Source organism: Patiria miniata, unplaced genomic scaffold (assembly GCF_015706575.1).
Source record: "Patiria miniata isolate m_02_andy unplaced genomic scaffold, ASM1570657v1 HiC_scaffold_10, whole genome shotgun sequence".
NCBI lineage: Eukaryota > Metazoa > Echinodermata > Asteroidea > Valvatida > Asterinidae > Patiria > Patiria miniata.
The window spans coordinates 6011576-6038137 of NW_024037048.1; the positions used below are offsets into that span (position 1 = coordinate 6011576).

The window sequence follows — 26562 nt, forward strand, 5'->3', positions numbered from 1 at the left end:
TGTGCATTAGACTTGGTGCCAAGTCGCCTAATGTTCACGTACGTACGGTACCGGTTACTAATTCCACGCACGCAAAATATCACTGCAATGCGCGCAGCCTGGTTCCCAGACCAAATGATGCTGACTATTAATTTTCAATAACGGTCTTGGCGAAAATGTTTTCTATTTTGTACACAACATATGGGAGTATTTTGAATCGTTGGCGAATTCTATGCGAGCATTCTGATTGGTTCAGATTCCAGCGTGTATTCTAGGCCGCTACGGAAGGTCATTCTCATTACTTCGAGGGTTTGTGCTTTGTGTTGTGTAACATTCCAAATTTTGTTATAGGGCATGCACGACTCAAATAAATCAAATATATTGATCACAATGATACATTTATTTTTATACACAATTGACCTAGCTGAGTGATTTGGCCGTTAAACGTCACCCGATCTGCAAACATGTCCCGACGTATTGAGAAGAACTCCCCATGTAACGGAATGAACGAATCCTCATTTGCATTGCGGTGCACCATTGGATCTCATCGCAAAAATGCACTGCATATGTATTGTGGTGCAAACATATATGAATAACGGTGCGAGAACGTAACCTTCAAGTCGTTAGATATGTCGCAACCCAGCCGATTAGTACTAGTCTTATACCAGCCGCGCCGATGGAGTTCGACTGAAGTTCTCAGACAAAATACGACTATCTAACGACTTGTCATCAAGTCTAGCCGTGCATATAGGCATTTCTGGAGTACTTTTCTAAGGTATCATTTGGTCCTGATTAAAGGCATGTAGAAACATTAGGCGACAAGTGCCGCAAAAATGCACAATAAATTCAAACACCATTGCAATGTACAGTAAAGGGTTCCCTTCGAATAATATGCCAGCAAATACATGTATGTCTCCAATCACGTAAAAAATATCTATTGTGAGGACCGAAAGTAGTCTTTAAATGTACTTGGGTTCATTTTTAAGCTTTGAGAATTGTTTCATTTGAAGCATCAAAATTGCACAAAATCTTCAAAGTTTCAACTCGTGAAGTTTCAGCTCATACAGTGGACTATACATTATGAGAAACATTTATGCACAATTTCGGGGTCTTGTAAATAGTTTCCATTGCCAACGTACATAAAAAAAAGCCTTCAATGATTTCTTTTCTTACAAACGCTTTCATTTTAATGCAATATTTAACAGGGTATTTGATACTATCCCTATCTTCACTCTGACCAATGTTTTTCCATTAAATTGGTTGGTCCGTTTCTGGGGTATTTTTCCTACCTGCCATTAAGTAGGACCAAATGATGTACCTTAGAAAAATTTGGGTAAACGTTCTTATTTTTATTGTTCCCAGTGACTTGGATCCATACAACAAAGCTGCAAATATTTCAAAGCAAATTTACGCGCTAAGCATCAGATGAGAACCAGTCCTATTCAACATAGCATATTGCATTTTAGTTTTGCTTGTTACTTATTCACAGATTTATAAGCAGCTTATAAATCTGTGAATAAGTTGCTTCCTGAAATTATCACAAGACTGACAGTCTAATTTTCCTGCTCAGTTTCTGACTTTTTAGAAACAACATGAAAATCATAAAAGTCTGGAATCTACTCACCTAGACACTGGACAATGACGTTCTCATCTTTGCCATTCACGGCAAATTCACCAACAAGCCAGCCCTGCCAGAATTCAAATATGAAACAAAAGGAAGAGATAGTCACCTCATTCAATTAGGGGCAATTTTAGACAACAATAATAAAGTGCCCTGGAAAGGGCACACTATGCCCATCATGGCTCTATAATGAAGTTGCAGCCGCACCAACTACCGCTAAAGCTTAAAGTCAGACACACTTTTACAGATAAACTATATGTAGATGCCTTTAATTATCATTTCACACACTTGCATACCGTACGATCTAACAAAGTTAGGCAACATGTAAGTAAAACAATAATGTTGGATCTTACTTTAAAATATTACTAAAATAAAGGAAACACAAGCTTTCTTGCCAAAAAAATAACAAGGAAAGGCTGATTTGTTTCTAAACATTGCTAAAAGTGAACGTACATGTGTTTTTGAAGTTGGTATGAAAAGAGACTTTTTACTGATAAAACCTATATCTGTTGACTGAATCTTGCTGATAATAGTGTAATACTGTTCAGTATATTACAAATGAGAAAACATTACCTTGTGGGTCAGTGGTAGTTTCACTATACTTATCGAGGAACAAAGAAATTATGAAAATCGTCTTCAGAGCTGGATATATAATAAAAAGGCAGGTCATGTAAGCGTCAAAGTGCTCTTTTTTACAAAGTATTGTGGTAAAATGCTTAAAATAACATGTATAATTACATGTACATACAATTTCCTTTTAATCAAAGGGTCAACTTATGTCTACGTACAATAAAAAATGATTTATAAACAGTGTCAAAATAACATTCTCACTTTAGACCCATTTTGTGATTTCTTTAGTAAACGTATGAACAAGCAAAGATGGAACCCTCCTCATCAAAACAGCATGTAGCCAAACAAAGATGGCAGCCTTTACAACAAAATACAGAATGTGGAGTGCCATGGCCTAATGGTCTGGAGCACTGAATTCATGGTCTACGGGTAATTCTCCAGGTTGTGGGTTCGAGTCCAGCCTGGGGTAAATTGGGCACCTGTGAGGGCAGATATGGTTATTGTGATTGATTTTATCTGCTTTGCGCCAAAATGGCAGCATCCTGATGTATACTCTCCAGGGAGCTGAGATGGTATTTGGAATGTTTAATTGGTCCTATGAACAGGGTAACAATGATTAGCGCCTTAAGCACCAACACTGGTGGATATGTGCACTTTATAAATATACATGGTTAGCATGAGAAAAATGTAACGGTTAAAGGTGCATCATGTGCATCTTTCATGAGGGATCAGGTATCTTTCATCATTCTTTGGGATCTCTCTTTGGGGACAAATCTTGGGATATCTTTCTTGGGAATCTTTTGGAGGGATCTTTATAATTGGATATTTCACTTAGATCTTTCTTGGGGGATCTTTCTTGGGTAATCTTTCTTGGGGAGCTTTCTTGGGGATCCCTTTTGGGGAATGTGTGTAACTCTAGCCTTCCCGCTGTCTGGGAGTCTGCAAGTTTCTCTTGAAGTCTAGAATTATCCCTTCAAGTCACTGGGTATCTCTTGATGTCCTGAAGTACCTCTTGAAACTTGAAGGATTTATTGAAGTCTTGAAGAATCTCTTGAGGTCTTGAAGTGTCCCTTGTATAGTCTTGAAGTACATCTTGAATTCTTGCAGTATCTCTTGCGGGCATTACAGTATTTCTTGAAATGTTGAAGTCTTGAAGTATCTCCTGAAATTTTGATGTGTCGTCAAGTCTTGGAGGTTTAAAGTATCTCATGAAGTCTTCAAGTATATCTTGAACTAATGAAGTGTCAAGTCGTGAAGTATCTCTTGATGTCATTAAAATGTCTTGAAGTATGTGTGTTGAAGTTTTGAAGTATCTATTGAATAGTGGAAGGGCCTCTCAAAGTAATGTATCTCTAAGTCATGAAATAATCTCTTGAAGACGTGAAGTATCACTTTAAGCCTCGAAGAATATCTATAACACTTAAAGTCAAATTATTTTGAGCCATCTTCCAGTATTGAAGAACATCTTGAAGTCAGGAAGTACCATTTGAGGTCTTTACTATCTCATGCAGTCATGGAATATCTCTCTAAGTCTTGAAGTATCTATTGAAGACTTGGAGGTTTGAACTATCACATGAAATATAGAAGTTTTGAAGTATATATTTAAGTCATGAAGTATTTCATAAAGCCAACAAGTATCTCTTGAAATGTTGAAGTCTTGAAGTAGCTCTTGAAATCATGAAGCATCTCTTGAAGTCTTGAAGTATCTCTTGCAGTCATAATTATTTCAAGAAGTCTTGAAGTATCTTCTGAAGACTTGACGGTTTGAAGAATTAAGTCACACAGTATCTGCTGACGTCATAGAAGTATTTCTTGAAGTCTTGAAATCTTTAAGTATCTCTTGACGTCGTGCAACATCTATTTAAGTCTTGAAGTATCTCTTGAAGTCATAGAGTATCTATTTATGTCTTGAAGTGTCTCTTGAAGTCATAGGGTATTTTTTTGCACTCCTGAAGTAACTCTTGAAACTTTGCAGTATATATTGAAGTCTTGAGGAACCTCTTGATGTCTTTGATCTCTTTGGGTGTTGAAGTGTCTTTCGATGTATTTACGTCTTGAAGTATCAAATAGTTTTGAAGCATCATGTCATGAAGTATCTCTTGAAATCTGTAAGTATCTGTTAAATCATGAATTTGCTTGAAGTGTCGAAGCCTTGAAGTATCTCTTGAAGTCCTGAAGAGATACTTCAAATCTCTAGAAGTCATGAGGTATCTTCTGAAGTATTAAATTCTTGAAGTTTCTCTTATGTCTTGTAGTATATATTGCAGTCTCAAAGAATATGTTGAAGTCTTGCAGTATCCATTGACATCTTGGAGTGTTGAAGCATATCTCCAATGAAACATGTGTCAGGTCTCTAAAGTATCTGTTGTAGTCTTGAAGTATCTTTTGACACCATGAAGTATTGCTTGAAGTCATGAAGTGTCTGTTGAAGTTTTGAAGTATGTCGTGAAGTATCTCTTGAAGTCATGTAATACCTCTTACAGTCATAGAGGGTTATCTTATTTGAGGTTTCTTGGGGCATCTTTCTTGGAGAATCTTGCCATCTTACTGTCTAGCAAATTTGCCGTTCCAGCAACATTGCTGTCTTGTCTTTCCATCTTGCTGCCTGCCTATCTCTCATAAGGCTTGATGTATCTATTGGAGTGTCTCTTTGAGTGTCTCTCACTGTCTTGCCATCTTTTCATTTTATCGTCTTGCTATCTTGCCATCTTGCAGTCTTGTCATCTTGCCACATAGTTATATTTTTGAAGTCTTAAAGTCGAATTATCTCTCAAAAGTCTTGATTTGTCTCTTAGAGAGTCTCATGAAGTGTCTTTTAGAGAGTTTCTGGGAGTCTGTCTTGGACTTGAGTTGGAGTGTCTCTCTGGGTGTCTGAGTGTTTCTTGGGGTGTCTCCTAGGGTTTCGCTTTGAGCGTCCCTTGAATTGTCCATTGAAGTGACCATTGAAGTGTTTCTTGAAGTCGCTTGAAGTGTCCCTTTAAGTTCTCTTGAAGTGACTCTTCAGGTCTCTCTTGAAATATCTTTCAGTCTATCTTGAAATGTCTCTTGGAGATTTCTTGAAGTGTATCTTGAAGAATTTCTTGAAGTGTCTCTTAAGTTATCTAAAAGTGTTATTTCAAGTCTCTCTTGGAATCGCTATTGAAGTGTCTCTTGACGACTCTCTGGAAGGGTCTATTTAAGTGTTCTGAAACTGTCTCTTGAAGACTCTCTTGAAGTGTCTGTTAAAGATTTCTCTTGAAATATCTCTTTAAGTGTTTTTTGGAGTGTACCTTGAAGATTCTCTTAAAGACTCGTTTGCAGACTCTTGAAGACTCTCTTGAAGTGTCTCATGAAGTGTCTTTTAGAGAATTTCTGGGAGTTTACCTTGAACTTTGAGTTGGAGTGTCTCTTGGGGTGTCTTTGGTTGTAACTCAGGTGTCTCTTGGAGTGTTCCTTGAATTGTCCATTGAAGTGACCTTTGAAGTGTCTTTTGAAGTGATTTTTTTCAAGTGTCTCTTGAACATCTCTTAAAATCTCTCTTAAAGTGTCTATTATGAAGACTTATGAAGACTCTCGAACTGTCTTTCGAAGACTTATGAAATCTCTCTTGAAATTTCTCTTGAAGTCTCTCCTGAAGTGTCTCTTGACGATTCTCTAGAAGTGTCTCTTCAAGACTCTCTTGAAGTGTCTCTTGAAGACTCTCATGAAGTGTCTTAAAGTTATCTTGAAGTGTCTCTTGAAATCTCTCTTGAAGTCTCTCTTAAACTCTTTTGTGATGTCTCTCTTGAAGTGTCTCTTGACGATTCTCTAGAAGAGTCGTCTGAAGATTTCATGAAGTGTCTCTTCAAGTTTTTCTTGAAATATCTCTTTTAAGCGTCTTTTGAAGTGTCTCTTGAAGGTTTCTTGAGTGTATCTTGAAGACTCTCTTAAAGACTATTTTGAAGACTCTTTTGAAGTGTCTCTTGAAGACTCTCTTGAAGTGCCTCATGAAGTGTCTTTTAGAGAATTTCTAGGAGTTTGTCTTGAACTTTGAGTTGGAGTGTCTCTTGGGGTGTCTTTGGTTGTAACTTGTCCATTGAAGTGACCCTTGAAGTGTCTCTTGAAGTCTCTTTTTAAGTGTTCCTTTAAGTTCTCTTGAAGTAATTTTTCAAGTGTCTCTTGAATATCTCTTTAAATCTCTCTTGAAGTATCTCTTTGATTGTTTGAAGTGTATCTTGAAGACACATTTGAAGACTCTCTTGAAGACTCATGAAGTGTCTTTTAAGTTATCTTGAAGTGTCTCTTCAGGTCTCTCTTGAAATCGCTCTTGAAGTCTGTTTTGAAATCTCTATAGAAGTCTCACTTGTAGTCTCTTGGCGATACTCTAGAAATGTATCTTAAAGACTCTGATGAAGTGTCTCTTGAAAACTGTTTTGAAGTGTCTGTTAAAGATCTCAGGAAGTGTCTCTTCCAGTTTCTCTTGAAACATCTCTTTAAGTGTCTTTTGAAATGTCTCTTAAAGGTATCTCGGAGTGTATCTTGAAGATTCTCTTAAAGACTCTTTTCAAGACTCTCTTGAAGACTCTCTTGAAGTATCTCTTAAGTTATCTTGAAGCGTGTCTTGGAGACTCTCCTAAAGACTCTCTTAAAGACTCTCTTATCTCTTCAAGTCTCTCTTGAAATCTCTCTTGAAGTATCTCTCAAGGTGTCTCTTGAAGACCCTCTTGAAGTGCATGTTCAAGTCTCGCTTGTTGAAATTCCGCCTGTAGTCCCTTTGAAGTCTCTCTTAAAGTATCTCTTGAAATTGCTCCTGATGTATTCTTCTGAAGTCTCCTGAACTCTCTCAAACTCACCAGCTGTCTCTCTTGAATTCTCCTGAAGTCTCTAGTAGTCTCTTTTATTCTCTTTACGTCTGTTCAAGACTCTTGAAGTCACTTGAAGTCTCATGATATCTCTTGAAGTCCCTTGAAGTCTCTTGGAGTCTCTTTTATGTCTTTTAAAGTCTTGCTTAATGTCTCTAGAAGTTCAATTGAAGTCCTCTTGTAGTCAACTGACTTGAAGTCTTCTTAAAGTCAATTGAAGTCCCTTGAAATCCCTGAAGACCCAAAAAGATTTTTGAAGTCTTGCTTGAAATCATTTAAAGTGTCTTTAAATTTCTGGGAGTCTCTTTGTACTCTCCTTAAAGTCTTCACGAAGTCAATTTAGTATTGTAAAGTCCCCAAAAGCCCCGAGAACTCTCTTGAAGTGTCTTGAATTCTCGTAAAGTCCCTAAAGGCACACATAGTCTTGAAGTCTCTAGAGGCCCCTTTAAGTCTCTGGACGTTCCTAGATGTTCTTTAAAGTCTCTTGAAGTCAATTGAAGTTCTTTATAGGCTCCTTGAAGTCTTTTGAAGTATCCAAAAGTCCAACGAAGTCGGTTGAAGTCTTCCTGAAGTCACTTGAAGTCTTTTATTGACTATTTTAGTCAATCGACGTCTCCTGAAGTCCTATCAGGTTGCGTCATGTTGTGTGAAGTCTCGTAAGATATTTTGAAGTCTCTTTATGTCTTTTAAAATCTCTTGAAATCTTTGCATGTCTTTTAAAGTCTTTTTAAATATCATCAAGTGCCTTCCAGTTTCTTAAAGTCTTGAAGTATGGGGGGGTGTCTTTCTCTTGAGATCTTTCTCGGGGGTATCTTTCTGGAGGCTCTTTTTTCGGGGGATCTTTCCTTGGGATCTTTCTTGGAGGATCTTGTTTGGGGATTATTCTTGGGATCTGGACCATCTTGCCGCCTTGCCATATGTCTCAGGGCATTGCTACCTAGTCGTCTTGCTATCTTTCGATCTTGCTGTCTTGCATCTTGCAGCCTAACTTAATCTTTTAAAGTCTTGACGTCGAAGTAACCCTCAAAGTCTTGAAGTGTCTCTTGGAAAGTCTCTTTGAGTATCTTGAGTTCTTGAAATCCGGAACTCTTGAATTCTGGAAACATGAAACCATTTTGAAATCTTGAAACCATCTTGAAATCATTAATCCTCTTAAAATTTTGTAACTGTATTGAAATATGGAAACATCTTGAAATCTTAAAACCATCTGGACATCTTGCTGGAAACCTGAAAACCACCATGATATTTTGAAACTGTCTTCAATTCTTGCAAAAGTCTTGAAATTGTGAAACTATCTTAACATCTTGTAACTGTCTTGAAATCTTGAAATGTCTTAAATCCCGATGCTGTCTTGAAATCCTGTAACTGTCTTGAAATCCTGTAACTGTCTTAAAATCTTTAACCATCTTGAAATCCTGAAATAATCTTGACATCCTGGTACCGTCTGAAAATCTTGTTATCGTCTCAAAATTTTGACGCTGCCTTGTAAGTTTAAAGCATCTTCATGACATCTTGAAATCGTGCTGAAATCTTGCAACCATCTTGACATCTTGTAACAATGTTGAAGTCTTGAAAACTTTCTTGAAATTTTGAAACGTCTTGAAATATTAAATCCATCATGAAATCCATAAACCATCTGGACATCTTCATACCATTTTGTAATCATCTTGACATCTTGTAACCGTCTTGACGTCTAGTAACCATCTTGAAATCTTGTTACCGTCTTGAAACCTTGCAACCGTCTTGAAATCTTGGGGTCCTTTCTTTTGGATCTTGCTTGGAAGGATCTTTCCTTGGGAGACTTTTCTTGGACGGTGCTTTGTTGGGGATCTTTCTTTGGGGTTCCTTATTTGGGGATCTTTCCTGATGAATCTTTCTTGGGGTATTTCTTGGGGGATCTGTCTTGGGGGATCAGTCTTGGGGTGTCTTTGTAGGGGATCTTTCAATAGGGAAATTGTCTTGGGGATCTATCAAGGAGAACCTTTGTCAGTGGATCATTTAAATATTCAAGGTTAGCACTTTCAAACTTTAATCTCTTTCACCAATTTTTCACACTGCTCATTTATGTACTGTACACTACTGCTCTGAGCAACAATGCAACATAAATTATGCTTTTGTAAGGCTCCGTGTACAGTTTCTGTACAGCTTTTACAGCCTGGCTTTATATCACTTGCCCAATGTCGATCAGCTCTCTAGCTCAAACAATCTTTGCTCAATGCCGATCCTCTCAGAAAGTCTCCAAGCTGCTACTTGTGCCTGCATCTTGACAACTGCATCTTTGTAGCAGTACTTCACACCTTTAGTCTTGCCTCTGCTGGGCTGCCATGGGTTATTGGACAAGTCAATGTTTCTCTTGACTCCTTTCTGTACTTGGCTCGGGTGAGAAAATACATTAGATGGTTATGTATACATGTACATGTATATCATAAGTATTAATTCACATCTGTATTATGATGCCACTTCACTTGTCACAGAAATTAAGTCAACTTTCCTACAATCAAACACAGGGGAGTATGAAATGGTAAAAAAAAAAAACAGTGAAAGATAATGATCGCGAAGATTACAAACAGTGAAGGGAAACTTGTGGTGCTTCTGCTACACATATGGTACATGTGCATTCCCACCAAATTATCCAAGAATTATCAAATTTATCTAGGCATGGGAAGACAAATACAATCATTGAACAGGTTATAAATGAGTAAGATTAGTAATTAAAATAAATCATCAAGTTTTCCAGATCCTACACTGTCTTTGTACTCTCCAACACTTATCAATGATGCAAAGTATGAAGTTCGAAGTCTTGAAGTCTTAAACTGTGACCTTTTAAAGTTTGACATCTTGGAGTCTTGAAGTTTAAAATCTTGGAAAATTTTGGAAGTCTTGAAGTCTTGAAGTCTTGAAATTTAAAGTCCGGAAGTCTTGAAATCTTGAATTCTTGTAATCTTAAATTGCGACCTCTTAAAATTTGCCTTCTTGGAGTCTTTAACTTTCAAATCTTGGAAAATCTTAGAAGTCTTGGAAACTTGAAATCTTGAAATCTAAAATTATGACCTGTTGAAGTTTGATGTCTTGGAGTGTTGAACTTTCAAGTCTTGAAAAATCTTTGAAGTCTTGAAGTCTTGAAGTCTTGAACTAATCTTGAGGTATTGAAGTCTTAAAAGACTTGAAGTCTTGAATGTTTGAACATTTAAATCTTGGAAAATTTGGGAAGTCTTGAAGTTTGAAGTCTTGAAGTTTGAAGTCCTCAAGTCTTGAAGTCTGAAGTCTGAAGTCTTAAAATCTTGAAATTTTGAATTCTTAAATTGTGACCTCTTGAAGTTTGCCGTCTTGGAGTCTTGAACTTTCAAATATTGGAATATCTCAGAAGTCTTAAAATCTTGAAATTTTGAATTTTGAACTCTCATATTATGACCTCTTGAAGTTTTAAGTCTTGAAGTCTTGAACTTTCAAATCTAGGAAAAACTTGGAAGTCTTGAAGTCTTGAAGAAGTCTTGAAGTCTTGAAGAAGTCTTGAGGTATTGAAGGCTTGAAGTCTTGAAGTTTGAAATTTTAAATTCTTGGAAAATGTAGGAAGTCTTGAAGTTTTGAACTTGTACATCTCGGAAAATTTCGGAAGTCTTGAAGTCTTGAAATCTTGAATTCTTGAAATCTTAAATTATAAAATCTTGAAATCTTGAAGTCTATCTTGAGATACTGAAATCTTGAAGTCTGAAGTATAAACATTGAAGACTTGAAGCCTTAAAGTCTTGAATTCTTGACTTCTTGAAATTTTGGAGAAATCTTGTTGTCTTGAAATCTTGTAATCTTGGAAAATTTAGACAAATCTATAAAACCCTTGGCATGTTGAAATCTTGACATCTTGAGGAGTCTTGAAACTCTTAAAGTCTTGAAGTCTTGATCTTAAGATCTGAGAGTATTGAAATGTTGAAAAATCTTTCTTTTTTAACTTGGAAACACTTGGATATCTTAAAATTTTGATGACTTCATGTCTGAAGTCTTAAAATCTGGAGATATTGAAACTGTTTCAACGTCTTAAAACATCTTGATTTCTGGACAGCTTGACATCTTGAAATCTTGGAGTCTTGAACTTTTAAATCTTGGAAAAATTTTGGAAGTCTTTGAAGTCTTTAAGTCTTGAAATTTGAAGTCCTGAAGTCTCGAAGTCTTGGAATCTTGAATTCTTGTAATCTAAAATTATGCCCTCTTGAAGTTTGAAGTCTTGGAGTGTTGAACTTTCAAGTCTTGGAAAATCTTTGAAATCTTGAGGTATTGAAGACTTAGGACTTGAAGTCTTGAAACTTTGAACATTTATATCTTGGAAAATTGGGAAGTCTTGAAGTTTGAAGTCTTGAAGTCCTCAAGTCTTGTAAGTCTGAAGTCTTGAAGTCTTGAAATTGGAAATCCTGAAGTCTTTAAAACTTGAATTCTTGTAATCTTAAATTGGGACCTCTTGAAGTTTGCCATTTTGGAGTCTTTAACTTTAAAATCTTGGAAAATCTTGGAAGGCTTGGAAACCTGAAATCTTGAATTCTTGAAAACTAAAATTATGACCTTTTGTAGTTTGAAGTCTTGGAGTGTTGAACTTTCAAGTCTTGGAAAATCTTTGAAGCCTTGAAGTCTTGAAAAAATCTTGAGGTATTGAAGTCTTAAAGACTTGAAGTCTTGAATGTTTCAACTTTTAAATCTTGCAAAATTTTGAAAGTCTTAACTTTCTTGAAGTTTGACATCTTGGAGTCTTCAAGTTTTAAATCTTGGAAAATTTTAGAAGTCTTGAAGTCTGAAAATTTGAAGTCCTGAATTCTTGAAGTCTTGAAATCTTCAACTCTTACAATCTTAAATTGTGACCTCTTAAAGTTTGCTGTCTTGGAGTCTTGAACTTTCAAATCTTGGAAAATCTTGAAAAATCTGGAAGTATTGGAAACTTGAAATCTTAAATTATGACCTCTTGAAGTTTGAAGTCTTGGAGTCTTGAAGTTTTAAATCTTGGAAAATTTTGGAAGTCTTTAAGTCCTAAACTTTGAAGTCCCTGAATTCTTGAAGTCTTGAAATCTTGAATTCGTGAAATCTTAAATTGTGACCTCTTAAAGTTTGCCGTCTTCGAGTATTAACTTTCAAGTCTTAGAAATTTTGGAAATCTTGAAGTCTTGAAGTAATCTTGAGGTATTGAAGTCTTAAAGTTTATAACTTTTAAATCTTGGAAAATTTTGAAATTCTTGAAGTCTTGAAGTATTGAAGTTTGAAGTCCTGAAGTCATGAAGTCTTGAAATCTTAAATTCTTGAAATCTAAAATTATAAAATCTTGACATACTGACATACTGAAATCTTGAACTGAAATCATATTGACATACTGAAATCTTGAACTCTTGAAATATTGGGAGAAATCTTGAAATCTTGTTGTCTTGAAGCTTTCTTGTGATCTTGTAATCTTGGAACATCTAGACAAATCTTCAAAACCTTTGACATGTTGTATTCTTGACATCTTCAGGAGTCTTGAAACTCTTGAAGCATTGAAGTCTTGACGTCTTAAACTATTAGAGTATTGAAGTCTTGAAAAATCTTTCTTTTTTTAACCTAAAAACACTTGGCTATCTTGAAATCTTGATGTCTCCCTGCTTGAAGTCATAAAATCTAGTCATATTCAAACTGTTTCTTAAGATCTGAGAGTATAGAAATCTTGAAAAATCTTCCTTTTTTAACTTGGAAACACTTGGATATCTTGAAATCTTGAAGTCTTCAAATCTGGAGATTTTGAAACTGTTTCAACGTCTTAAAACATCTTGATATCTTGACAGCTTGACATCTTGAAAGTTTTCAGTTCAATGTATGAAGTTTTAAGTCTTGGAAGTCTTGAATTCTTGAAATCTAAAATTGTGACCTCTTGAATTTGCCTTCTTTGGAGTCTTCAACTTTCAAATTTTGGCAAAGTCTTGAAGTCTTAAAATATTGAACATTTCCTGAGTTTTTCTGAATCGTCTTGAAATCTTGGAACTTCTTGAGTCTTGCTGATTAAAATCTTGCAATCGTTCATCCTGCATCATCTTGAAATCATGAAATTTTGTCAAAGTTTTCCTGGGAACTCTTCGAATATTGAAATTAACTGAGTTTTCCTGAATCCTCTTGAAATCATGGAGCTTCTCGAGTCTTGCCTATCTTGCAATCTTTCACTCTGCATCATCTTGAAATTTTGAAATCTTGTCAATGTTTTGCTGGGTACTCTTAAAATAATGCAATGTCATGAGTTTTCCTGAATCCTCTTGAAATCTTGGAGCCACTTCAGTCTTGCTGATAAAATCTTGCAATCTTTCACTCTGCATCATTTGAAATCTTGTCAATGTTTTCCTGGGTACTCTTTAAATATTGAAATTTCCTGAGTTTTCCTGAATCCTCTTCAAAAAAAAATTGCTGAGCTTTACTGAATCCTCCTGAAATCTTGGAACTTCTTGAGTCTTGCTTATTAAATCTTGCAATCTTTCACTCTGCATCCCATCTTGATATCTTGTCAATGTTTGCTGGGTACTCGCATAACATATCGAAATTTCCTGAATTTTCCTGAATCCTTTTGAAATCTTGGAGATCCTCGAGTCTTGCTTATTAAATCTTGCAATCTTTCGCCGTGCATAATCTTGAAAACATGAAATCTTGATAATGTTTTGCTGGGTACTCTTTAAATATTGCAATGTCCTCAGTTTTCCTCAATCCTCTTGAAATCTTGGAACCACTCGAGTCTTGATGATTAAATCTTGCAATGTTTTACTCTGAATCATCTTTGAATCTTGAAATCTTGTAAATATTTTCCGGGGTACTCTCTGAAAATTGAAATTTCCTGAGTTTTCCTAAATCCTCTTGAAATCTTTAGACTTCTTGAGTCTTGCTGATTAAATCTTGCAATCTTTCACTCTTGCGTCATCTTGAAATCTTGAAATCTGTCAACGTTTTCCTGGATACTTTTAAAATATTGAAATTTCCTGAGTTTTCCTGAATCCTCTTGAAACCATGGAGCTTCTTGAGTTTTACCTATTAAATCTTGCAATCTTTCATTCTGCATCACCTTGAAATCTTGAAATCTTCTCAATGTTTTCCTGGGTAATCTTAAAATATTGAAATATCCTGAGTTTTCTTGAATCGTATTGAAATCTTGGAAGTTCTTCAGTCTTGCTGCTTAAATCTTCCTGGGTACTCTTTGAATATTGATATTTCCTGATTTTTTCCTGAATCCTCTTGAAATCATGGAGCTTCCTGGGTACTCTTAAAATCCTGAAATTTCCAGAGTTATTGTGAATCCTCTTGAAATCTTGGAGCTTCTTGAGTCTTGCTGATTAAATCTTGCAATCTTTTACAGTGCATCATCTTGAAATCTTGTCAATGTTTTGCTCGGTACTCTTAAAATACTGAATTTCCTGAGTTTTTCTGAATCCTCCTGAAATCTTGGAACTTCTTGAGTCTTGCTGATTAAATCTTGCAATCTTTCACTCTGCATCATCTTGAAATCTTAAAAAACTTGTCAATGTTTTCCTTGGTACTCTTTAAATATTTAAATTGCCTGAGTTTTCTTGAATCCTCTTGAAATTTTAGGAATTCTGGAGTATTGCTTCTTAAATATTGCAATCTTTCACTGTGCATTAGCTTGAAATCTTAAAATCTTGAAATCTTGTCAATGTTTTGCTCGGTACTCTTAAATTATTGCAATGTCCTGTGTTTTCCTGAATCCTCTTGAAATATTGGAACTTTTTGAGACATGCTGATTAAATCTTGCAATCTTTCACTCTGCATCATCTTGAAATCAGTCTTGAAATCTTGTCAATGTTTTCCTGGGAAATCTTTGAATTTTGAAATTTCCTGAGCTTTCCTGAATCCTCTTGAAATCATGGAGCTTCTCGAGTCTTGCTGATTAAATCTTGCAATCTTTCACTCTGCATCATTTTGAAATCTTGAAATCTGGTCAATGTTTTGCTGGGTACTCTTAAAATAATGCAAAGTCCTGAATTTTCCTGAATCCTCTTGAAATCTTGGAGCTTCTTGAGTCATGCTGATTAAATCTTGCAATATTTCACTTTGCATCATCTTTGAATCTTGAAATCTTGTAAATGTTTTCCTGGGTACTCTTTAAAAATTGAAATTTCCTGAGTTTTCCTGAATCCTCTTGAAATCTTTGGACTTCTTGAGTGTTGCTAATTAAATCTTGCAATCTTTCAATAAGCATCATCTTGAAATCTTGTCCTTGTCTTCTGGGTACTCATAAAATATTGAAATTTCCTGAGTTAATCTGAATCATCTTGAAATATGGGAAGTTCTTGAGTCTTGCTGATTAAATCTTGCAATCTTTCATTCTGCATCATCTTCGAATCTTGAAACCTTGAAAATGTTTTCCTGGGTACTCTTAAAATATTGACATTTCCTGTGTTTCCCTGAATCGTCTTGCAATCTTGGAAGTTCTTGAGTCTTGCTGATTAAATCTTGCAATCTTTCATTCTGCATAATCTTGAAATCTTTAAATCTTGTCAATGTTTTCCTTGGTACTCTTTGAATATTAAAATTTCCTGAGTTTTCCTGAATCCTCTTGAAATCATGAAGCTTCTCGGGTCTTCCCTATTAAAACTTGCAAGTTTTCACTCTGCATCATCTTGAAATCTTGTCAATGTTTTGATGGGTACTCTTAAAATATTTAAATTTCTTGAGTTTTCCACAATCCTCTTGAAATTATGGAGCTTCTAGAGTCTTGCCTATTAAATCTTGCAATCTTTCATTCTGCATCATCTTGAAATCTTGAAATCTTGTCAATGTTTTCCTGGGTACTCTTAAAATATTGACACATCCTGAGTTTTCTTGAATCGTCTTGAAATCTTGGAAGTTCTTCAGTCTTGCTGATTAAATGTTGCAATCTTTTTCTCTGCATCATCTTCGAATCTTGAAATCTTGAAAATGTTTTTCTGGGTACTCTTTGAATATTGAAATTTCCTGATTTTTTCCTAAATCATCTTGAAATCATGGAGCTTCTCGGGTCTTGCCTATTAAATCTTGCAATCTTTCATTCTGCATCATCTTGAAATCTTAGAATCTTGAAAATGTTTTCTTGGGTACTCTTTAAATATTTAAATTTCTTGAGTTTTCCTGAATCCTCTTGAAATTATGGAGCTTCTCGAGTCTTGCCTATTAAATATTGCAATCTTTCATTCTGCATCATCTTGAAATCTTGAAATCTTCTCAATGTTTTCCTGGGAGATCTTAAAATATTGAAATATCCTGAGTTTTCTTGAATCGTATTGAAATCTTGGAAGTTCTTCAGTCTTGCTGCTTAAATCTTCCTGGGTACTCTTTGAATATTGATATTTCCTGATTTTTTCCTGAATCCTCTTGAAATCATGGAGCTTCTCGTGTCTTGCCTATTAAATCTTGCAATCTTTAATTCTGCATCATCTTGAAATCTTGAAATCTTGTCAATGTTTTCCGGGGTACTCTTAAAATATTGAAATATCCTGAGTTTTCTTGAATCCTCTTGAAATCTTGGAAGTTCTTGAGTCTGGCTGATTAAATCTTGCAATCTTTTTCTCTGCATACTCTTCGAATCTTCAAATCTGGAAAATGTTTTCCTGGGTACTCTTTGAGTATTGAAATTTCCTGATTTTTTCCTGAATCCTCTTGAAATCATGGAGCTTCTCGGGTCTTGCCCATTAAATCTTGCAATCTTGCACTCTGCATTATTTTGAAATCTGTTCAATGTTTTCTTGGGTACTCTTACATGTAATTAATGCAATGTCCTGAGATTTCCTGAATCCTCTTCATATCTTGGAAGTTCTTCAGTCTTGCTAATTAAATCTTTCAATGTTTTTCTCTGCATCATCTTCGAATCTTCAAATCTTGAAAATGTTTTGCTGGGTACTCTTAAAATATTGAAATTTCCGGAGTTTTCCTGAATCCTCTTGAAATCATGCAGCTTCTAGAGTCTTGCCTATTAAATCTTGTAATCTTTCATTCTGCATCATCTTGAAATCTTGAAATCTTGTCAATGTTTTCCTGGGTACTCTTAAAATATTGACACATCCTGAGTTTTCTTGAATCGTCTTGAAATCTTGGAAGTTCTTCAGTCTTGCTGATTAAATGTTGCAATCTTTTTCTCTGCATCATCTTCGAATCTTGAAATCTTGAAAATGTTTTTCTGGGTACTCTTTGAATATTGAAATTTCCTGAGTTTTCCTGAATCCTCTTGAAATCTTTGGACTTCTTGAGTGTTGCTAATTAAATCTTGCAATCTTTCAATAAGCATCATCTTGAAATCTTGTCCTTGTCTTCTGGGTACTCATAAAATATTGAAATTTCCTGAGTTAATCTGAATCATCTTGAAATATGGGAAGTTCTTGAGTCTTGCTGATTAAATCTTGCAATCTTTCATTCTGCATCATCTTCGAATCTTGAAACCTTGAAAATGTTTTCCTGGGTACTCTTAAAATATTGACATTTCCTGTGTTTCCCTGAATCGTCTTGCAATCTTGGAAGTTCTTGAGTCTTGCTGATTAAATCTTGCAATCTTTCATTCTGCATAATCTTGAAATCTTTAAATCTTGTCAATGTTTTCCTGGGTACTCTTAAAATATTGAAATATCCTGAGTTTTCTTGAATCCTCTTGAAATCTTGGAAGTTCTTGAGTCTGGCTGATTAAATCTTGCAATCTTTCATTCTGCATCATCTTGAAATCTTGAAATCTTCTAAACGTTTTCTTGGGTACTCTTTAAATATTTAAATTTCTTGAGTTTTCCTGAATCCTCTTGAAATCGTGGAGCTTCTCGAGTCTTGACTATTAAATCTTGCAATCTTTCATTCTGCATCATCTTGAAATCTTGAAATCTTGTCAATGTTTTCCTGGGTACTCTTAAATTATTGAAACATCCTGAGTTTTCTTGATTCCTCTTGAAATCTTGGAAGTTCTTGAGTCTTGCTGATTAAATCTTGCAATCTTTTTCTCTGCATCATCTTCGAATCTTGAAATCTTGTCAATGTTTTCCTGGGTACTCTTTGCATATTGAAATTTCCTGATTTTTTCCTGAATCCTCTTGAAATCATGGAGCTTTTCAAGTCTTGCCTATTAAATCTTGCAATCTTTCATTCTGCATCATCTTGAAATCTTGAAATCTTGTCAATGATTTCTTGGGTACTCTTAAAATATTGAAATATCCTGAGTTTTCTTGAATCCTCTTGAAATCTTGGAAGTTCTTGAGTCTGGCTGATTACATCTTGCAATCTTTCATTCTGCATCATCTTGAAATCTTGAAATCTTCTAAACGTCTTCTTGGGTACTCTTTAAATATTTAAATTTCTTGAGTTTTCCTGAATCCTCTTGAAATCATGGAGCTTCTCGAGTCTTGCCTATTAAATCTTGCAATCTTTCATTCTGCATCATCTTGAAATCTTGTCAATGTTTTCCTGGGTACTCTTAAAATATTGAAATATCCTGAGTTTTCTGGAATCCTCTTGAAATCTTGGAAGTTCTTGAGTCTTGCTGATTAAATCTTGCAATCTTTTTCTCTGCATCATCTTCGAATCTTGAAATCTTGTCAATGTTTTCCTGGGTACTCTTTGAGTATTGAATTTTCCTGAATTTTTCCTAAATCCTCTTGAAATCATGGAGCTTCTCGTGTCTTGCCTATTAAATCTTGCAATCTTTCATTCTGCATCATCTTGAAATCTTGAAATCGTGTCAATGTTTTCCTGGGTACTCTTAAAATATTGAAATATCCTGAGTTTTCTTGAATCCTCTTGAAATCTTGGAAGTTCTTGAGTCTGGCCTATTAAATATTGCAATCTTTCATTCTGCATCATCTTGAAATCTTGAAATCTTGTAAATGTTTTCTTGGGTACTCTTAAAATATTTAAATTTCTTGATTTTTCCTGAATCCTCTTGAAATGATGGAGCTTCTCGAGTCTTGCCTATTAAATCTTGCAATCTTTCATTCTGCATCATCTTGAAATCTTGAAATCTTGTCAATGTTTTCTTGGGTACTCTTAAAATATTTAAATTTCTTGAGTTTTCCTGAATCCTCTTGAAATGATGGAGCTTCTCGAGTCTTGCCTATTAAATCTTGCAATCTTTCATTCTGCATCATCTTGAAATCTTGAAATCTTGTCAATGTTTTCCTGGGTACTCTTAAAATATTGAAATATCCTGAGTTTTCTTGAATCCTCTTGAAATCTTGGAAGTTCTTGAATCTTGCTGATTAAATCTTGCAATCTTTTTCTCTGCATCATCTTCGAATCTTCTAATCTTTAAATTGTTTTCCTGGGTACTCTTAAAATATTGAAATTTCCGGAGTTTTCGTGATTCCTCTTGAAATCATGCAGCTTCTCTGGTCTTGCCTGTTAAATCTTGCAATCTTTTACTCTGCATCATTTTAAAATCTTGTCAATGTTTTACTGGGTACTCTTAAAATAATGCAATGTCCTGAGTTTTCCTGAATCCTCTTGAAATCTTGGAACCATTTGAGTCTTGCTGATTAAATCTTGCAGTCTTTCACTCTGCATCCCATTTTGAAATCTTGTCAATGTTTGCTGGGTACTCTTAACATATTAAAATTTCCTGAGTTTTCCTGAATCCTCTTGAAATCTAGGACCTTCTTGATCTTGCTTATTAAATCTTGCAATCTTTCACCGTGCATCATCTTGAAATTTTGAAATCTTGATGTTTTGCTGGGTACTCTTAAAATATTGCAATGTCCTCAGTTTTCCTGAATCCTCTTGATATCATGGAACCACTCGAGTCTTGATGATTAAATCTTGCAATCTTTTACTCTGAATCATCTTTAAATCTTGAAATCTTGTAAATGTTTTCCTGGGTACCCTTTAAAAACTGAAATTTTCTGAGTTTTCCTGAATCCTTTGAAATCTTGGGACTCCTGAAATCTTGTCAATGTTTTGCTGGGTACTCTTAATTAATGCAATGTCCTGAGATTTCCTGAATCCTCTTCATATCTTGGAAGTTCTTCAGTCTTGCTAATTAAATCTTGCAATCTTTCATTCTGCATCATTTTGAAATCTTGTCAATGTTTTCTTGGGTACTCTTTGAATATTGAAATCTCCTGAGTTTTCTTGAATCCTCTTGAAATTATGGAGCTTCTCGAGTCTTGCCTATTAAATCTTGCAATCTTTCACTCTGCATCATCTTGAAATCTTGTCAATGTTTTCCTGGGTACACCAGGTACTCTTAAAATATTGAAACATCCTGAGTTTTCTTGAATCGTCTTGAAATCTTGGAAGTTCTTGAGTCTTGCTGATTAAATCTTGCAATTTTTTTTTCTGCATCATCTTCGAATCTTGAAATCTTGAAAATGTTTTCCTGGGTACTCTTAAAATATTGAAATTTCCTGATTTTTTCCTGAATCCTCTTGAAATCATGGAGCTTCTCGTGTCTTGCCTATTAAATCTTGCAATCTTTCATTCTGCATCATCTTCGAATCTTGAAATCTTTCAAATGTTTTCCTGGGTACTCTTTGAGTATTGAAATTTCCTGATTTTTTCCTGAATCCTCTTGAAATCATGCAGCTTCTCGGGTCTTGCCCATTAAATCTTGCAATCTTTCATTCTGCATCATTTTGAAATCCCTTCAATGATTTCTTGGGTACTTTTTAAATATTTTTATATTTCTTGAGTTTTCCTGAATCCTCTTGAAATTATGGAGCTTCTCGAGTCTTGTCTATTAAATCTTGCAATCTTTCATTCTGCATCATCTTGAAATCTTGAAATCTTGTCAACGTTTTCCTGGGTACTCTTAAAATATTGTAATATCCTGAGTTTTCTTGAATCCTCTTGAAAATCTTGGAAGTTCTTGAGTCTTGCTGATTAAATCTTGCAATCTTTTTCCCTGCACCATCTTCGAATCTTCAAATCTTGAAAATGTTTTCCTGGGTACTCTTAAAATATTGAAATTTCCGGAGTTTTCCTGAATCCTCTTGAAATCATGCAGCTTCTCGGTTCTTGCCTATTAAACTTGCAATCATTTACTCTGCATCATTTTAAAATCTTGTCAATGTTTTCCTGGGTACTCTTAAAATAATGCAATGTCCTGAGTTTTCCTGAATCCTCTTGAAATCTTGGAACCATTTGAGTCTTGCTGATTAAATCTTGCAGTCTTTCACTCTGCATCCCATTTTGAAATCTTGTCAATGTTTGCTGGGTACTCTTAACATATTGAAATTTCCTGAGTTTTCCTGAATCCTCTTGAAATCTTGGACCTTCTTGAGTCTTGCTTATTAAATCTTGCAATCTTTCACCGTGCATCATCTTGAAATTTGAAATCTTGATGTTTTGCTGGGTACTCTTAAAATATTGCAATGTCCTCAGTTTTCCTCAATCCTCTTGATATCATGGAACCACTCAAATCTTGATGATTAAATCTTGCAATCTTTTACTCTGCATCCTCTTTAAATCTTGAAATCTTGTAAATGTTTTCCTGGGTACCCTTTAAAAACTGAAATTTTCTGAGTTTTCCTGAATCCTCTTGAAATCTTGGGACTCCTGCATCTTTCACTCTGCATTATCTTGAAATCTTGAAATCTTGTCAATGTTTTCCTGGGTGCTCTGAAAATATTGAAACATCCTGAGTTTTCTTGAATTGTCTTGAAATCTTGGAAGTTCTTGAGTCTTGCTGATTAAATCTTGCAATCTTTTTCTCTGCATCATCTTCGAATCTTGAAATCTTGAAAATGTTTTCCTGGGTACTCTTTGAATATTGAAATTTCCTGAGTTTTCCTGAATCCTCTTGAAATTTTGGAGCTTCTTGAGTCTTGCTGATTAAATCTTGCAATCTTTTACTCTGCATCATCTTGAAATCTTGAAATGTTGTAATTGTTTTCCCTGGTACTCTTTAAAAATTGAAATTTCCTGAGTTTTCCTGAATCCTCTTGAACTCTTGCGACTTCTTGAGTCTTGCCTATTAAATCTTGCAATCTTTCACTCTGCATCATCTTGAAATCTTGTCAATGTTTTCCTGGGTACTCTTAAAATAATGCAATGTCCTGAGTTTTCCCGAATCCTCTTGAAATCTTGGAACCACTTGAGTCTTGCTGATTAAATCTTGTAATCTTTCACTGTGCATCATCTTGAAATCTTGAAATCTTGTCAATGTTTTGCTGGGCACTCTTAAAATATTGAAATTTCCTGAGTTTTCCGGAATCGTCTTGAAATCTTGGACTTCTTGAGTCTTGCTGATTAAATCTTGCGATCTTTCATTTTGCATCATCTTGAAATCTTGATATCTTGTCAATGTTTTGCTGGGTACTCTTTGAATTTTGAAATTTCCTGAGTTTTCCTGAATCCTTTTGAAATCTTGGAACCACTTGAGTCTTGTAAAGAAGTCTTCAAGTCTTGAAATCTTGGAAAAATCTTGACAATCTATGAAAGTCTCGAATAGTCTTGATACTCTTTACATATTGAAGTCTTAAAATCTTGGAAAAGTCTTCTTTTTTTTTAACTGGAAACTCTTGGATATCTTGAAATCTTGATGTCTTGAGGTCTTAAAATCTTGAAATCTTGAATCCTTGAAGTCTTTACTTAATTGTGACCTCTTGAAGTTTGACGTCTTGAACTTTCTGATATTAGAAAGCGTTGAAGTCTTGAAGTCTTTAAGTCTGAAAGTCTACATGTATGAAAGTCTTGAAAAATGTTGATACTTTTTACATTATGAAGTCTTGAAGTATTGAAATTTTGAAGTCGTAAATCCTGGAAAAGATTTTTATAATAGGAAACTCTTTGATATCTTGAAATCTTGATATCTTGAAATCTTGACATCTTGAGTCTTAACATCTTGTCATCTTGAAACTGTCTTTGTCAATCTAGATATAGAGGTGAATAAGTTGTTGTAGGGCAGCAGCTAAAACCTTGATGATCCTGGTGGACAATCGTGGATAATCCAAAACTGCAGAAATATACTACTACAATCACACTCGGGTTGTCTCTACAAAGCTGTGAAACTGCATTCAGTACTTAGCGTTGCGCGAATACAGGTAATTTTTATGGTATCACTTTGTCGGGGTGTGCAGCATGGTATATTAAGCAGTGGAGTCTTATGCACATGCCCCCCCCCCCTCTACCCATAAAATAAGAAATATATTTACCTGCCATTCAGTAATCGCCAATGATCCCAGCGAGGTGACAAGCTCACTGAAGTTGATATCTGGTGTTATCTGCAATGGCTGATGCCCATTCTACACACAGAAATAACAATATCAAAACAAAGTTTGAGAATAACATGGAGGCAAATGAGTGCTTGAATGTAAAATGTTATTGATAAATCTTACATGTACGTCTTGCTTGAGGGAGCCAGTATGGTGTACAATTCCTTAACCCTAACCATCTTGAGTGATTTACTAGGAACCTTCCTCATTCTTGCAAAATCAAACACCATATGGTAAACCCAAAACCCAAACTTTTGGACTCTGATTATGGTGGTTCATGTATGCCTGACCCCATGTAATTAAAAAAAGTATAATCAGTTTACTACTCTAGTACTCACTCCAACAGATTACAACAAAACATGCAGTTGGATTTTGTTAAAGGTAAAGGTTTTTCCATTGCACTGTCTCACTGTGAAATTCCCTGCCAGAATCCTGCTTTCCCCTAAAAGTGAAACGTCCTAACCTAACTCTTTGCAATACTTTGCATATTTCTTTCTTTCCTTGAAGCTGCCAGCTTGACCATGCTGACTGGACTTTGGCCTTTAGGTTGACACATTTCATTTTATAAGCCAGCATACTTAGTTTTCCGTGTCATTTCTAAAGTTGATTAGGCAATTTTGGCCTCCGGATCTTTCAGAACAGAGAAGGTTGGGGTTTCCACAAATACAGCATGGTTTGAGGGGAAGAACTACCTAAAGTGTTGGCTGTTTACTTTCTGATGCACAGGTGAGGAAAGGGGTCAAGATCACCCTACATCAGAATTATTTAGGGGATTCTTCCCAGAAAACCCCATGTTTTATTTGATTTATTACACCAGATACATTTTTCAGATTCATTTACAAAACTGGAGACTATGTGAAATCAACCCTCCCTTGAAATGCATCATTTGTCTGTTGTGAAGGTTCAAGCATGAACCCCACTTCACTCATAAATTTGCGAGTGCAGAGTTATGAGTCTAGGAGCTAATACAGGAACACTAAGGGCAGTTAATTCCATCATCAACACCACGAACTGACACTTAGTTGCGCGCGAGTGACCGGCTAGCACGCATACTTTACAGAACCACGTTATTTTGGTTTTCATGAACTGACATCCATGCGCGCAATCCGTACATTTTCGTTTTCACGAACTGAAACCGGTCTTAATTTCACCAGTAAAAAGGTTTTTAATAAAATATGTGTGTATATAAGCCCACAAGTATACGGATGGCTTAAATTCGTTTCAAACCTTTCAAAGCGCTTTTCTCCAAACTGTATTTTAGCCACATGCTAGCGTTTCAGTTCGTGAAAACCAACATTGTTCTATTCCACGTCAGTGTAGAAAGTGCGCGGGCACACCAGTGACACAGTTTGTGAAATCAGAATTATTGATTACGAGGTTTTAACGACCTTACACATCACAGCGCATGCATGTCAGTTCATGAAAACAGTGACGATTTTTATTCCTTTACACTTTGGAACATCGACCAATAAAAGAAGCACATTTGGTTCATAAATATGTATGAGGTGTAATAAAAGGGCATACCATCCACTCACTGTTTGTTGGTAAGTTTTCCACTGCACCTCTCCGCCTGGCACCAGCTCCGAGTAGAAGCTGGCCTTCTTGTTATATCGCTGGCTGGCTGCGGTGACGATACCTCCCCATGATTCAAGGGGGTCGGCGTCAACTTCGTTCTTTCCAATGACAAATGGACCTGAAGATAGGAAGGGGAAAAAGCGAGGTTAAATTTGGGATTGAAGAAAACTTGTCCACACGCCCCTGGGCACAAAAACAAAAATTCCTTTTTTTGTTGCGCCAGTGCAACAAGGTCTTGTCTCCTAAAATGGCACAAATGCAAAACGCAAGTTTCAGAATGGCAAGAGGTCGTATCTCACTTAAAATAACCCAGATGTACAGGCGATGTCAGTGGACGTCCAGATGCAACCTTGTTGCACGGAGTGTATTCGTGCGAGATACTACTTTGTTGCAGAATGGAGTTACGACCTTGTTGCACTGATGCGACGTTTTGTGATGTCATCAGCAAAATAACAGATGCATCATCATGTTAACTGCATAAATGCATATATATATTTGATAACTAATACAGCCATGTACGCCGAATGCGTACAGAAGCAGAGATTTCTGCTGTTTAGGTTGTTACTTATCAATGTGTTCTGGTAGTAACTGTAAACACACAAATGAAAGGTATAATTGTTGTATCTCCACATTTACAAATTGGTGCTTGTATCGCCACATTTACAAATTGGTGCTGTGGTCCAATGGTTACGGCGTTCGAATTGTGTGCCGTGGCACATGGGTTCGAATCCTGACCGTGGGAACATGGTGCTTGTGCTCTTGAGCAAGGCACTTTACCATTATTCCTCCATCCTTCGGATGGGATGTAAAGCTGTAGGTCCCGCGTGTTGTGTAATGCACGTTAAAGAACCCAGTAACACTTATCGCTAAGAGAAAGGGTTTGCCCCGGTTTTTCTGGCAGTGGCTGCAATATGCACCGCAGCACCTTATAAACCCTTATAAGGTGCTACATAATAGGTCTCATATTTTTCTCATCAACGTCATTTACCTGTCTTGAATAACAGACATACGGTAATTTCTAGCGCCTTGAGTACCTAATCGTTGATAGATACGTGCGCTATATAAGACTCAACAAATTCAACAAAGAAAACCAATATGTTGTGGTGAGTGGCTGCCATCTTTTGCATGCTGACATTGATAGCGATTGGGGCCACATTTATTTTTGTGCAAAATACTATAAATACAAGTGAAAACCCACCAATGAAATGCCAGGTACCGATGAAAGATGTGACTTTTCCTGAGAGCTTTGCTGCTTGCTTGAAGCATGTGCTTGCCTTGCTCTTGTCTTGCTGCGCAGCAAACAAGCTTCCCAACTCAGACCTGTAGGAACAGAACACAATGAAAAGCTCAATCACAGATTTCCGAGAGAGGCATAATAAGCTGTTTGCATTGGATTTTTCATTGGTAAAACTTGACAAGAAGAGAGGATGGTGAATTTTCCTGAACAGCCAAGGAAACATTCCTCTTGGTTACTATTTCCGAGTCCAGTCGTTGCTTCAAATGGCCAAACTGGGTCTGATCAACATGATCACATCAATTTTCCCAGGACAAAAAGTCCAGTCCAAACAGAGCAAAGCAACATGAGAAAGCTATGCACCTGGGCACAGCATAAAGGTCACACAGCACAGGCACACAATGTATGCAAACATGGAGGGAGGGCATGATTTCTGTGTCCGGCCAATTGTTTCTTCACGCACTGCGCTTGGTGTGTTTTCATTTCTTTTTAGTGAAATTCATGGTAGATATAATAGAAACCATGCAAAGAATCATTCCTGGGGAATATTTTCCCAAACCAAAAGTCAAAGTATGGACCCTAGCATACAATGTAGACGCTGCAGTT

The 26562-nt window shown here is 35.9% G+C and overlaps 1 protein-coding gene across 1 annotated transcript in view; it reads right to left on the reverse strand.

Annotated features, from left to right (window-relative positions):
- Positions 1-26562, reverse strand: part of LOC119736285 — a 32518-nt gene that overhangs the window by 1995 nt on the left and 3961 nt on the right. The window contains exons 4-7 of the mRNA XM_038210334.1: positions 25921-26042; positions 24683-24840; positions 23088-23177; positions 1604-1667 (exon numbers count right to left, since the gene is read on the reverse strand). Of these exons, the coding sequence (XP_038066262.1) occupies positions 1604-1667; positions 23088-23177; positions 24683-24840; positions 25921-26042 (434 nt within the window). The remainder of the gene's footprint in view (positions 1-1603; positions 1668-23087; positions 23178-24682; positions 24841-25920; positions 26043-26562) is intronic.